This window comes from Abrus precatorius, unplaced genomic scaffold (assembly GCF_003935025.1).
Source record: "Abrus precatorius isolate BTA unplaced genomic scaffold, Abrus_2018 Scaffold7, whole genome shotgun sequence".
Taxonomy (NCBI): domain Eukaryota; kingdom Viridiplantae; phylum Streptophyta; class Magnoliopsida; order Fabales; family Fabaceae; genus Abrus; species Abrus precatorius.
In genome coordinates, this window is record NW_020874417.1 from 3,912,038 (window position 1) to 3,926,326 (window position 14,289).

Here is a 14,289-nt window from a genome sequence, read left to right on the forward strand (position 1 = left end):
TATAATATAGATTTTTAGTCAATTAAGTAGAGAACTGAATTTAAAGGTTACTATGGGAATAAATTATTTAACTTTTGTACTGTTAAATCTTCCTTCAGCAATTAAAAAAAATATATTCCTCCAGCCTTCTTAAGAAAACAACTAATTAGGTGGTAGTTTATTTCATTGTAATTTTTTTATTAATTAATCTCATCTTTTATAAATTTTATTTACTTTAAATCTTTAGAATTAAAAGATAAATAATTAATAATAGAAAATTTTAATTAAAAATTATCAATATAATAAATATTTTTAATATTTTTATTTAAGAATGTTTAAGCAAAATTAATTTTTTTATTAATCATTATAATTATTTAATATAAAATTAATAATAAAAAATTTATTGAAGAGCGTAAAAATAATAATGATAGAGAATCCATTTTGATTTAAAATGAATTTGAATCGTTCAACAATTTGAGCCATAACTGTTATTTGAACTGTTGTTATTAAAACAGCACAGGTATTTACGTGCTCACAGCAACTTTGTCGTTAAAATGCACAGATATTTATGTGGTTACATATTCCAATTTGACATTTTACTTTCTTTTCATTCTTCGGGTAAAAGTTTGAATTCGGTAGATATTGCGAATTTCAAGTATTTATTTCATTTTTATTTAATTAAGCAATTTTCATAATATTGTTGTTATATTTTCATATTATTTATCTTTTTAAATGATATATATTTTTAAAAATTATTCATTATAAAATTATTATGATATTTTTTAATTTATTCATCACTGCACGGAATAAATATATATAATATTTTTAAATAAAATTATAAAATGTAATGTAATTAAATTCACTTCTAAAAATTACAATTTTAAATATATATATATATACTGTACAATATTGTACATGCTAAAATTATATATAAAATTACTTTTAAAAGTTAAAATATAATTATAAAAATATTTAAATATCTAGGTAAAATATTAGTAAATAAAAATATTATTAAAATGAAATGAATACTTTTATCATTTTTTATAATGAAAAATGTTTTAAGATAAATAAAGATATTTTGAAAAATATTTTTCCTTTGATCTAGGTTACATATATTTTTATCAGAGGTAGGTAATTATGTTTGATTAAAATAATTTTATTAAGATAAATACTTAGTATATATAAAAATAATATGGTAAAAATAAAATTTAAGACCAATTTTAGTTTTTTAAAATTATTATGAAAATATTTAGTATATAAAAAATCTCAATACAAATTTTTAACTTTTAAATACATAAAATTAATAAAAAAATTAAGATTAATATTAATATTTTCCTAAATAAAAATATATTTATTATTTTAAAATATATATATTTAATAACTTTATTTTTATTAAATAAAAGAAAAAATTAAAGGAGAATATAAAAAAATAAATAAATCTTTCTCACACCTTCTCTTTTATTATTCTTAGTTACTAGATATTTGGAGTGTTTAAACATTAAATAATTTTTTTGTAAAATAATATTAAAAAAACATTTTTTTTGGGTAATAGGATATATCTTTGTCTGAATCATTCTATTTATACTACGAGGATCTAAGGAATCTAGAAATTATTATTAAAAAGAATTAGAATTAATTATAATGAAAAATAAAAGAAAATGGAAAATTACAAAAATAGTCATAGTCACCACGCGTTCAAAACAACAAGAACTGCGCTTTTCCTTTCCGGTACGAAAGGAAGCTTTCTCAATGCTTCATGCTTTTCTCTCTCTTCGGATGCATCAAACAAATTTCTTCTTTGTTTTATTTTCACTTTTAACTCTCAATTCAAACCCTCTGTTCAGTTACCACATTCCCTCTTTCCTCTTTACACAAACAATAAATCTCTGCGGAAAAACAAAAAAAGGTTTTAATTCTCTTTCTTTGTGTCTTCCTTCATTTTCTTCTGAATTTACGATTTACAAAGTAAAATGTGAATGCAAATACAATTTTTTTTTAATATTTTAGGTTTTTGGTAGCAATGGCTGTAAATTCTGCCCAAATCGATTTAAACTCTGATGCTGTCTTGTTTGATCGAGAGAATGAGGTTATGGGGTTGAAGTCTCTAGGGTCCAATGTTAGTGTTGGTGTCTCTCATTCTGAAACCCTAAGTGGTGACCCTATTGGTGGTGGTGAGGTTCTAGTTCATTATCAGGCTTGTCATGTTGGAGATGATAGAGATGTCAATGGATCACAGGAGCAACTTTCTGGCGTTAACAAAGATTGTGATGTGATGATTGATGACGGTGGAAAAAAGGGTTTGGGTGAAGGATCTGAATTGGTGGGTATAGGGAATGGTTTGGGGGCAGGAGTAGAAGTTGTTGATGGAGGGTGTGATGGGAAAGCAGGGGAGTTCTCATGTGAGTTGGTGGAGAATGGAGATAAAGAAAGTGGGATGGAGTGTTTAGATGGAGCCCCATTTGCTTGTGGAGATGCAGAACCTGATAAAGGTTTGGTTTTTGAATTTGATGACTGTGTTTGGAATGAGCTGGGGTGTGAGAATGCTAGGGAAGTTACTGAAAATGGTTTGCCAAGCACTGAGGTTGCATCAAATAATGTGGCTCAAGGAGTTGATAATAATGTGACTGGGTGTGATAAGGAGGTTAAGAATGCTGCTTTGGTGAATATGAGTGCAGCTGTGGAAGATGATGGTGAGATGAATGCTACAGATAGTTTGGTTGTTAAAGATAGACATGAAGATCTGTGTGCCTCAGAAGTTGCAACCTGCCAATTACTGGGTGGAATTCCATATATGGAAGAGACAGATGTCGATGACCGAGAATCTTTGCCTGTGGAAGACTTGTCAAGAAATCACCTTGAGCTAGAAACTTCATATGAATTGAAACAGCCAACCTTTCAGGTAGATGCACAAGTAGATGTGCTGCATAATCAAACCATAGGCATTGATATTTCTGAAGCACAGCTGTTTGAGAATATTCAAAATGAGTGTCATGGTTTTAATCTTGTTGTAGATCTTAATTCTTACAGAAACTTGCAGGAAATTGGCATCTATCGGGAACCAGTGTTTTCAGGATTGGATTTCTGTGTATCTGATTTGGTATGGGGAAAGGTGATGGGGCATCCTTGGTGGCCCGGTCAGGTCTTTGATTCCTCAGCTGCATCGGAGAAGGCAAAGAGGCATCTGAAGGAAGACTCTTACCTGATAGCATATTTTGGGGATCAAACTTTTGCTTGGAACGATGTGTCAATGATAAAGCCATTTCATATGCATTTTCCACAAATGGAGAAGCAAAGTAATTTAGAAAATTTCCACCATGCTATTGACTGTGCTTTAGATGAGGTCTCGAGACGGGTTGAGTTTGGCTTATCCTGTCCTTGCATGCCTGAAGAAGTGTTTTCTCAGCTTAAAACTCAAGTAATTAGTAATGCTGGCATCCGTAAACAATCAAGCAGAAGAAATGGAGGGGATAGATATATCAATGCAGCATCTTTTGAACCCATGAAACTTATCAGTTTTATTAAATCATTAGCCCAGTCGCCATTTACTGAATCTGATAGACTGGATTTTGTAATTGCACGTGCCCAATTGTTGGCCTTCTATCGTTCAAAGGGTTATTCTCAACTGGCTGAATTTGCAGTGCTTGGTGGCTTGTTTGAGACTGATATGGAAATTCTACATGAGAGAGAGAAAGAGCAATGCAATTATCAAGTTGATGAGCAAGAAGTGAAGATCTGTAATTGCTATTCACAGAAGCATAATCACATCTCCTGGGATAGCAAACAGGACAGTAAAAAACACAAACTTTTGTCAGATTTGATGTGTGAGAAGAGCTTCTGTATTCCCAATGGTGAATGTACAACAGAAAGTAAAGGTAGTGATAATTCTACTCCACAGCGTCGTGGCAGGAAAAGGAAGACAGCTTACAATACCTTGGAATATTTCCACAATTCCCGAAAGAGAAAGTGCATCCAATTGCAGCATGTTTCTACAAATGAGATGTGGTCTCAACTTTGCTTGGCTGCCAAGGATCCAGCTGGAGAAAGTCACTCAAATGACATGGTAGATTTTTTTGCTGAATTTAAAAAATCCAGTAGCCTTGATTATTCTGCTTCCTTGGATCAAATAGTGTCTTTGGAACAAATGCGTGAGGGTGAGACCAGAGATGCATTGGGCTTTATGACACCTGCGATGCAGCCTTGCAATGATTCTTATTGGACTGATAGAATAATTCAAAGCATTTCTGAGGAGCAATCATTGTCAAAATACCAGAATGAGGGAGCAGATTTTTTGCATGAGACTCCAGGTGAAGCTAATTCTCTCTCTTTCAAGTCACAACCAGCTGCTGAAATGACCACAAATTTGGGTTTTGAGCAGCAAGATGCTGATAGAAATCTGGGATTAGAACCTTCTAAGCTTGTGGAACATTTGGATGAGAGTTCTAAGGAGGGCATCTGCCTCACTGCTCTGACATTGAAATTTACAAGCTTGGATTCTGTTCCTTCAACAACAGATCTCAATAAGATTTTTGGCCGCTTTGGGCCCTTGATTGAATCGAAGACTGAACTGCTAGAGAGGACTAACCGTGCCAGAGTGGTTTTTCAAAGGCGTTCTGATGCAGAAAATGCTTTTAGTAGTGCTGGGAAGTATAGCATATTTGGACCTTCACTTGTTAGTTACCGCCTCAAGATTTTGCCCCCTAGACAACAAAAAGGCACAGGAAAGCGAGGAAGAAAAAGCAAAAAAGAAAAAAGTTCTGTGAATGGCACCGCAGTTTGATGCCTTGGCATTGACCCTCCAATCCATTAGAACTCTAGGAACTGTTGTTTTTATGTGAATATCAATATCAATGTTCTAGTATTAGTATTTTGATGAGCTAAGGCTAGCATGCTTATACATAGAATTGAGTAGCTGGCTAATTGATATCTAGGAATCTTTAGAGAGAGAATCAATTACATTTTATTGTTAGGTGCATATATTTTGGAACTAATACAGGGAAATTTCTAACTTCAGCTGGTTAATGATATGACTGTCTTATGCGAATGAATTCTCTTATGTTAGCTTTTTATTTTGTTAATAACTAAATGGACACAACATTTATATAGTGAATTGATTCCCGGGCATGTTTGCATCAGTGCATTGTCGCTCTGAAAAACCATGCTTATGATTACCGCTTTTTCCTAGTCCCGCCTGGGAGTATTTGAAATCACGCGATTTACTTTCATATGTTCATCTTTCCTTGTTCGGGAGCTCGAGCGCAATGCCCCAAACTGTAACCTAAGTGTGTGCTTATATTTTTGTTAGAAGACATGAACAAAGATTCAACTTAAACATTATCATTAATAGCGTTGAAATAAACCGAAATTTATAGACATGTAAATGCGAATTGAAACACAAAATAAATAGCTGGTTCTTTACCCAGTTTTGGGTTATTAGTTAATTTTGTTTTGAAATGAAAACTCGAATTAAGAAGATTAATATAAATAGATAAGACAAACACAGAAGTGGGTAAAAAAAATATTTTAAGCATAAATTCTTTTTTTCACTTTGATTCATTTGCTATGAAATTGTTTTAAAATAAATTGCTAAAATTTAATTATCCTTTTAGTCCTTATACTCTAGCTTATGTATGATTTTAATTCATCTAATTTTAATCATTCATATTTAGTTTTATAAAAAAAAATTACTTATACTTCAAGGATTCCTTATTAGAAACAATTATGTTGAGTTACACCACAATTACTATCAATGGTATAATTTTAATTGTTTAAATTTGCTTATCAGATTAAATATTAATTTTAATTTTAATTAACATTAATAGAGTTGATTACAAGAAATATACCTTTATTTTAACTTAAAATACTGTTTCTTAAATAGAAAAAAAAAAGTCAATATATATATAGAGCAAAATTTTCTCACACTAAGTAAATCTAAAAACAACATATAACATATAATCAGTACTTAACTGATTGTTAAATATAAGTTAAATAAATAAATAAATAAAAGAATATATATATATACTAAAAAACAATATATATTAATACAAAACTCAAATTTATTCTCTAATTAAACTTTTGTTTCCTGACTAAAAAATAAAATGTTATCTTCAAATAAATGAGTCTAAAACGAAACAGTTTGATTTGGTTTGATTCAATTTTTGACATTATTCTCAAATCAATCTAATCCTTACGGCAAGTTTATTTTACAGTCGGTTAACTTTTCTTATCTCGAAACCAAACTCAAACCAAAACGCAAACACCCCTAAGTTAAACTCTATCCATCACTAGTTTAAAATAATTTAAGGTCACAAAATGCTTTAGTTTTCTTTTTATAGAATAAAATATTTTAATTAAAATAAAGCGTAGATATTTATATTCTAACTTTACCCATCTTACTACTCATCATATATAAAAAATAAACTAAAAAGGTGCACTAAAGTTAATGTGGGTATATGCATGTGAGTGAGTGTCAGAATAAGATGCTTCAGGACTGGGTCATATCTCAAATGCCATTTATAAAACAGCTCAAAATTCCTAAAAAATCAATAATCTCAATTAAACTTGCAATCACTCATATCACTTCAACAAGAACCACTTATACAGGGAATCATCATTGAACATAGGATCACGATCAAGTTATTACTAGCCCCTATTGCATTAGATTTCATTTTGATCAATCCATAATCAGTAGCAATCGCTAAACAGAAACGTACTAAACCTCTAACATAATGTTCAAGGCCAACAGCACGACAACCAGAGAAAGGGGATGAAGAATAAAAGGGAGGCAAGCTAAAATATGTTACTAAACATGTAAAATGATTAAGTTCAGTAGAATAACTAGAAAAGATACAAAATTGTCCATAAAACCCATTCACCTCAAAGCAAAATTCATAACACTTGAGAGAAACTATGAAAACAAAAAGAGGACCCACAAATTTAAGACCTTGGCTTCTCCTTCTTCTCCTTGAAAAGAGCCAGAAGAGAGACACCCGAGACCTTCACAACCTTGAATCTAACACCAGGAATATCACCCACAGCATGACCTTTCCGTCCAAATCCAGCAATCAAAACTTCATCCTACAACCATTGGCCACAACCCAAATTACATAATGGATATAAACAATAAATTATTCAAGGAACTCAAGATAATTCCATGAATACAAAAAAAAAATAAAAATCAAACTAGCAAAAAATATGGACAAGCACTCACATTCTCTTCAATGTAGTTTAAGCAACCATCGTTCGGTACAAATGCAGCAATCTTCTTCCCATTCTTGATAAGTTGAACCCTGGCACACTTACGAATAGCAGAGTTGGGCTGCTTAGCCTCAATACCTCTGCATACAGAAAAAACATATTAATTTCTGATCATCATCTGTTCCAGCTGAACTGAAAAAACATCGGAGTAAAAGATATAAAAATCATGTTAAACTAATCTCACATCTTTTCAAGGACAATTCCCTTTGCATGGGATGAACCAGCAAAAGGTTTCTTCCATTCATTCCCAAGATGGGATTTCTTGTATGCCTTGTCAGCCCACCTTTGCCTCCTGCGGTGGGACTTGAGCTTGCGCGCAGCTCCCATTCCACGTGTCTTCCTGTAGGCAAGTGAGAAATTTTAATTATACACATTGTATGATTTTATTTTCATCAATCAATCCCTATTTCCCCCAGTGGCAAAGACCAAACTCTAGAAGGACAGATAAAAGAAGCTTGTTAAATGTTCATTGTAGTTTTCAAAAACTTTGTGAAAAGCAAATTTAAACATTCCCAACCTAAATTAACAATAAAACAAACGTAGTGCCATTGATCTTATTTTACCAAATAAAATTTAAAAACACCTAATGCCTTGAATATGGTAATTCAGTGACTGCATTAGACAAACTATAAGCACAAAATCATTCAAACAAACGACATCCATGGGATAGCTTTAGACCAAAGACCTAAAACATTAAACATTAATTAAAAAAAAAACGAAATAAGAATAGCGGTAAGAGCACAATCCATACTCAAAAAAAAAAAGGGAAAGAAGAACGAGGGGAAAAATCAAATTAGGTCATAGACTAATAAGTATAGAAATCCTAGTCATAAAAAAATAAAAACTTTTTAAATGTGAAGAAACCATGAGAAGATATGATTTGAAACAGATCCACTGGAAGTACACACTAATACACAAACACTATCATTAGCCTAGTTCTTCCTTCTATGTCAAATACTGAGTGCAAGAAAATAAAATAGAAAGGAACATCAACATGAGACGAAGCAAATTGAAAAGTAATGGAGGGTTTAATTGGTTACCCCATGGCTTCGTTCTTCTGTGGAGAGCTTGGAAGTAATGGAGGATCAGCAGCAACCACAGAGCAAAACCCTAATTGTTAAACGGAATGCTAGGGCTTTATATATATATATTAGACAAATATAATTATCGGGCCTCAACCTTTTGGGCCCAGAAGTTTGTTGAGAACGTATGTAAACCACCAAAAAGAAAATGTTCATCGTAGACCAAAAATATCGGCGACCCAAAATTTCCATGTCCATCAAACGGATCGTAAAAGTTAATTTTCAGAAATATATTTGATAATTGACCAATATCAAATATAAAATATTCCACAATTAATTTTTAGAATTTAATTTTTAAAAAGTATAAATACTTCTAAAAATTAAATTTCAAAAGCGATTTACTAATTACTTTACTTAATTTTTGGAAGGTGTTAAACATACTTTTAAAAATTATCCCTTTCGAAAATTAAAAAGTGACAGAAAAAAAGGTTTTGCGATTTGTCAAGATTCCTTTCTCTATAATTAGTGGATATTTTAACCAAATAATAGAAGTCTCATCGTCATAAAAACCCAATACTACTACTGATAACAATAAGTTAAGCTTTTCTTTATTGTATATAATCATCTGAATCTCTTGTATCTGTCTTCTTTTTTCCTTATTAGGAATTTTCCGTTTGGTTATCTGCTATTTATTTGTAAACTACCATTTTGATTATTTATAAAAGGATGCAATTATAAATACACTTTTTTTTCAAAGATTTAAAATAAACATAAAAAAAGATAAAATTGTAGACAAGCTTTGTTATCTAACTACAATTGTTTGGAAATGCCAGACAGTTCTTCAATATATATTTAGAATAATGTACTTCAAACTCTTGAAAATCATTATTTTTATCTTAATCTTATTTTAAAAAAGAAAAGAAAAGCAAATTAACTTACACCTAACGCTACTAAATGCATTAGCCATTAACAAATAAAACGTAACAATTCAGTTAGGATAATCACTCAATAAGTATAAGCTAGAGATAACAGTATATTAAGTTGTATATGCCTTTTATAAGAAACACAAAACATATATTTTTGCATAAAAATGGTTGAGCTAAATGATTCAACAAGAACAAAATGAGAAAAATGGGGATGTATAGTAATTTATTGCTAGCTCTCATGGGTAAGTTAATATTGAGTGAGTTTATTTTCTTTTAAATATTAAAATAGTGTTAAATTTACAAAGAAATAAATGTAGAAACTATCAATCATGTGAATCAACTAATTGAAGGTTATTTCAACTTAATTTACGGTTCAAATTATAATGTAACTGTGTTAAATTTCATAAAGAGAGAGTTCACAGTAATCTTATTTGCTTTGAGTAGAATTATCTCTAATAGAGGATACTTATAAATATATATATATATATATATATATATATATATATATATTGTAATTTTGATATTAGATTATAATAGTTTTTAAAAATATATTTTTCTTAAAATATTATTTATTAAAAAATGTTTATAATTTTTTTAAAACTATTAAAAATATTTTTAAATAATTGTTTTTATAAAATATTAAAAAGTATAAAATACAAGTGAAAAGATAATACCAAAAAAATCTTATTCTAATATTTCTTAATTTATTATTCTTTTAGAATAAGAATTTGAAATATAAAAATAAAATGAAATAACTCAATATAATAAACTATATACCCTCATATTTTCTTACCACTTAACAAGAGGAGTATCCCTTGGAATATGGGATTAATCGGGCTTTCGTAATCTGCAAGCAATAGAGCATGCGCTTCTTTTGGTATAATGACCTTATTCTTTTTCTTTTGTCTTTGATTTGGCGACCACATTGTTGTGGGGACGCTGATAAGGTATAACTATCTAGTGCAACAGTTGCATAATTCCAACAAGCAAAAAGAAGGGCAAATAACATCTTTACATCTTTAATACACGAATCATTATGTATAAATACTTTGTTGCAAAATTTCCCCAACAACACTAACACTATCTTCAAATAACAAGATTTAGTGTCATGTTTTAGTTCCTTCAATTTTAAAAATGTCTACTTAACTTTTTCAGAATGATATTTAATGTAGTTTAGGGTTTATTAAACTTTAAAAATCCTTGCCTAGTCCTTAACTTTTTCAAAATGACATTTACTGTGGTAATTTTTAACGCAAAAATAAAATAAAATAAATGACTGAAATAAATCACCTTATCGCAAGACAAATGCATGACTCAACAATTTTGAGAACTAACTCGAGGATTTACTCTTTAGTAGGGATGTGATGACATAAAATTTCATGGAAACAACCAATACACGTAGGGTCTGGTCTTACATATAAACACTCACTGCACCATTCCAAAGCTGGAGCAAGTGCAGGAACTGGAATCACTGAGCCTAAGTAATTTCATAGCAACTTCAAAATATTTGTCACAGGATCTGCTCCAGGCAAATTAATCCTCAAGGATTGCTTGAATGGTGATTAAACCACATGATGCCTGATAATAGCCAAAAGTAAACAATTTCAATGAAATAACATAAATCAAAACCATTTGCTCAACAGGCTAACAGCATGGAATGAGTGTACACAATACATTGTTACACTACCTGCAAGTGCAAAACATCTATACATTAATGGTTTTTCTTCCACAACACTCCAATCTTCTTCAACATGTTAGTATTTTTCTTCTTGGGTGAGTCATCATCTGTGTCCTCTGAATAAGGTGAACTCGCCTTGGCAGAAATAGGATTGTAGCTACTGTCAAGTGAGCCTGTTCGCTCCACAAACTTTCCATTGTTTCCAGCAGAAAGCATAGCAGCAGCGGCTTCAGCTGCTTTTCTCCACTGGTCTGACTGCACTTTCAACCTCCTTAATTCAGCTTCTAACTCAGAATTAGTAGCCTGTGCAGCATCTAATTGCTCGGTTACCCGTGCTACTTTTCTGTTGCTTTTATCTGCTTCTTCTGTTAAGTAGCCAAGTTTCATCAAAGCCTCTCGCTCTGCTGCCCTTGCAGCCTCAGTAGAAGCAACAGCCTCATTGGGTACTTTATTCTTCTCCAGCTCTGCCCTCTTTATTTCCATTTTGAGTGCATTGTTTTCCTCGGTCACATTTTGCAGTTCTGTCTCTCTGTCCAATAATCTCTCCTTCAACTCAGTTATGTCAGCATCAAACTTTTTGAGCTCTGCCATGGGTTCAGGTTCTCTTTCACTAGGTTGGTTTTGCTTGATCCTTGACTTGAGCACCTCATTTTCCTCTGATAAACCCAGCAAACGAGATTCCTTGTCCATCAGCTTCAACCTTAACTCTTCAATATCAGTTTTAGCTCTCTTCAATTCCTCGTGTAATTCACCCTGTCTATGACAAGATTCTAATTTTGTACGCTCCAGTTGTTCAAAAGCACTTCTAATCTGCAATGTGCTCCGGATATATTCTTCTTGGTATCGTACCTCAGAAACATCCAATGCAGATTTTAACTGCGCTGCTTCAGATTTAGCAGAGATAAGCTCGGTTTTGAGCTGTTTTATATCCTCATTTTCTGCATTTTCCGGTGCAAGTTCAGTTTCATTTACTGGACCTAACATATTTTTGTTAGCACCACTAGCCAAATCAGACTGAAGTTTGCTGACAAGTTCGTCCAATGAGTTTACTTGAGCTCTTGATTGTTCCAACTCTAAAGCTAAGGATTTGTAAGCTTCTGATGCTTTCATACCTTCTAACCGGAGTGTTTCAACAGTCTTGTTTGCTGCTTCCAATTGCATTTGAGTTTTGCCAACTACCTCCAAAGCTCGGGATTCAGATTCTCTGCAATCACTTACCTCATTTTTCAGATTTTCCACTAAAGTGAGTGCTTCATCAAGCTCCACCCTTAAGTCCTGAATCTCAGCATCGGCTGACTCTGCATTGCTAATATGAGCAGCTTCAGAGTCACGTACCCTTTCAAGTTGAATTTTCAGTTTCTGGATTTCGTTCATAGCAGACACCAAAGCTGTTGAATCCATTGAGTGCTGCTTCTGGACAGCCTCCAGTTCAGATTGCCATGCACGATCTCGATCCTGAGAAATTTTTTGGAGCTCTTGAAGCCGTTCTTCTTCAGAAGCAGATAGTTCCAGAAGCTGTTGCTGGGATTCCTCCAGCTCTTTTGACAAGGCTAAAAGCTGCTTTTTTGCCTCTTCAGCCTCCTGCTGAGCTTTCCTCTTCCATGACTCAGACGAGTTGAGTTGGTCCTTAGTTCTCTTTAGATCTTGTTCAAGTTGAGCAAGTTGAGACTCTAACTCCTGGACCCTACCTGGCCTCTTCTTCTGGAACCAGATATTGAAGGGCAATGATATAGAACAAATAATAAAACTTAAAACATTGCCAATAATCTCAATGTTTTGAATTTTATATAAATATGGATAATAGACTAATGAAGGAATTTTATATAATATCTAGAATGATGACCATGGGTAAGTCTTATAAGGGGGGAGGAGGCTAGCCATGCACTAACTATAATACCTCAGATATTGGACTTCGTGGTGACTTGCGTTCTGTGACCTTCGGACTTTTATCTTTTTGTGGCTTACTTGCTGGGTTTGGAGATGATGAGACTGAATCAGAATCAGAGCCTAGTGTCTTCATCTGGCGAGCATTCCGAGGAGTTACAGGAGATTTCCTTTGAGGGACTTCTGAAGTACTAGTTCTGCTTATAAACAACCATATGCCAATTAGCTATGCATAAATAAATGTAGAATCATAAAGAAAAATCTTTAGATGGCACAATAAGGTGGTCAAGTGAGAAGTTCATTTCAAAGAGTACTATTACAAGTTTACAACTTTTTGGAATAAAAAACGGTATCTGCACAAGAAGAATTATGTTTTGTAACAGGGAAATCTTTTCAAAAATATGTTTGTTACATAAAAGACAAAAAAACATTGATATAAAATTGTCTACTAGTTATAACTATCATAATTAGTTATGATAGGACAGACTTACCATAATATGATTCATTTGGAGTTCATCCAACAACTCCCAATTAAATACAAATATGCCCATAGATTGTTCTTCAGATTTCTTCAGAAAGCAACATGCTCTAAATGGCACTTTAAAGTCTAATAGATAACAGGTAGTATTCATACCTCATATAGATCCCAGAAATAATTATATTTAATCTGTTTGAATACACTTAATGTAATAAATAAATAAAATTCATTAAGTAATAAACTCCAGTTAAATAAATTGGCCCAAATTAAATCTTCAGATTTCTTTGCAAAGGAACAAGCCTTAAATCATACAACCAACCCTGATGAATGAAATAAAAGCATCAATCCCTCATCAAGACTCCCAGAATCCATCTTAACACAGAACAAAAATGGAATGCTGAAAAAGTGTCAAATAGGACAGTCTTACCTTGATTTAGATGTCTGCATATTTTAATACCGGGGTGATACAGAAACACAAACTAAACAACCTCTCTTTTAAAGCCCCTGACCCACACTCCCTGCAATAGAAATATGAGAAAGAAATAAAGACAATAAGGAATTTGATTTATAACTATGAATGAGAACAGGCATGGTTTGCACTTTACACTTTACAGCAGAAGACCACATTGGATCAGCATTGAACAAAAAACCTAACAAACAAACTACACATAATCCCTTCAAAGAAACTCCAAGTAAACTAACTCCACTACCACCTACCAAACTCAAATCAAAAAATAAATAAACACATTTAAATTAGTGAAACCTTCCACCAAATAATTAGTAAATTATCATTAATGGAAAGCCATCTTCCAACTTTTCCAAATTTGTTTAAGACCTTTCCTCCCTTTTACTCCACAGTACCATGCTACACTTGAGTCTCCATTGACCAGCAACAAACTAGAATGTTAACATCTTTAGCATCCTACAAAATACCAAACTAAAACTAAAATGTAAGCAATTTTCCAAATCCATCATGCGGTCAAGAAAACACCAATAACTATAAATGATTGCGTGTGCTATCCAAACAACCATAATTTCACAGCTCTTTCATATTTCAAGACAAACCAA

The 14,289-nt window shown here is 32.2% G+C and overlaps 3 protein-coding genes across 4 annotated transcripts; 1 reads left to right on the top strand and 2 right to left on the bottom strand.

The window, feature by feature from the left end:
* Positions 1–1,999: 1,999 nt before the first annotated feature.
* LOC113870790 lies at positions 2,000–4,993 on the top strand. The gene has a single exon (XM_027507249.1). It carries the CDS (start codon positions 2,000–2,002, stop codon positions 4,754–4,756), a length of 2,757 nt encoding a protein of 918 aa, XP_027363050.1. The 3' UTR covers positions 4,757–4,993.
* Positions 4,994–6,604: 1,611 nt separating this feature from the next.
* Positions 6,605–8,400, bottom strand: LOC113872937 (40S ribosomal protein S23). The gene is made up of 4 exons (XM_027510840.1): positions 8,274–8,400; positions 7,418–7,573; positions 7,187–7,313; positions 6,605–7,053 (listed from the first exon to the last, which is right to left on the bottom strand). The coding sequence occupies exons 1-4, from the start codon at positions 8,276–8,278 to the stop codon at positions 6,913–6,915; spliced, it is 429 nt and encodes a 142-aa protein (XP_027366641.1). The 5' UTR covers positions 8,279–8,400; the 3' UTR covers positions 6,605–6,912.
* A 2,149-nt stretch (positions 8,401–10,549) lies between these two features.
* Positions 10,550–13,752, bottom strand: LOC113872324 (interactor of constitutive active ROPs 2, chloroplastic-like). 2 transcript variants are annotated; one of them, XM_027509795.1, is made up of 4 exons: positions 13,649–13,752; positions 12,757–12,940; positions 10,869–12,557; positions 10,550–10,759 (listed from the first exon to the last, which is right to left on the bottom strand). In XM_027509795.1, exons 1-3 carry the CDS (start codon positions 13,666–13,668, stop codon positions 10,893–10,895), a joined length of 1,869 nt encoding a protein of 622 aa, XP_027365596.1. In that variant the 5' UTR covers positions 13,669–13,752; the 3' UTR covers positions 10,550–10,759; positions 10,869–10,892. The 2 variants fall into 2 exon arrangements, with proteins under 2 accessions (XP_027365596.1, XP_027365595.1); XM_027509794.1 differs by having other exon boundaries at positions 10,869–12,560.
* Positions 13,753–14,289: the final 537 nt, after the last annotated feature.

Bases quoted from the DNA above. Each gene is read 5' to 3' on its own strand.
- LOC113870790 (XM_027507249.1), top strand. From the start codon at position 2,000: ATGGCTGTAAATTCTGCCCAAATCGATTTAAACTCTGATGCTGTCTTG.
- LOC113872937 (XM_027510840.1), bottom strand. The intron at 7,314-7,417 runs GTGAGATTAGTT...TTCTGTATGCAG, and splicing joins GGAATTGTCCTTGAAAAGAT to AGGTATTGAGGCTAAGCAGC. The intron at 7,054-7,186 runs GTGAGTGCTTGT...CAATGGTTGTAG, and splicing joins TAAACTACATTGAAGAGAAT to GATGAAGTTTTGATTGCTGG.
- LOC113872324 (XM_027509794.1), bottom strand. From the start codon at position 13,668: ATGCAGACATCTAAATCAAG. The intron at 12,941-13,648 runs GTAAGACTGTCC...GTTTATAAGCAG, and splicing joins ATGCAGACATCTAAATCAAG to AACTAGTACTTCAGAAGTCC. The intron at 12,561-12,756 runs GTATTATAGTTA...ATCTGGTTCCAG, and splicing joins CACGAAGTCCAATATCTGAG to AAGAAGAGGCCAGGTAGGGT.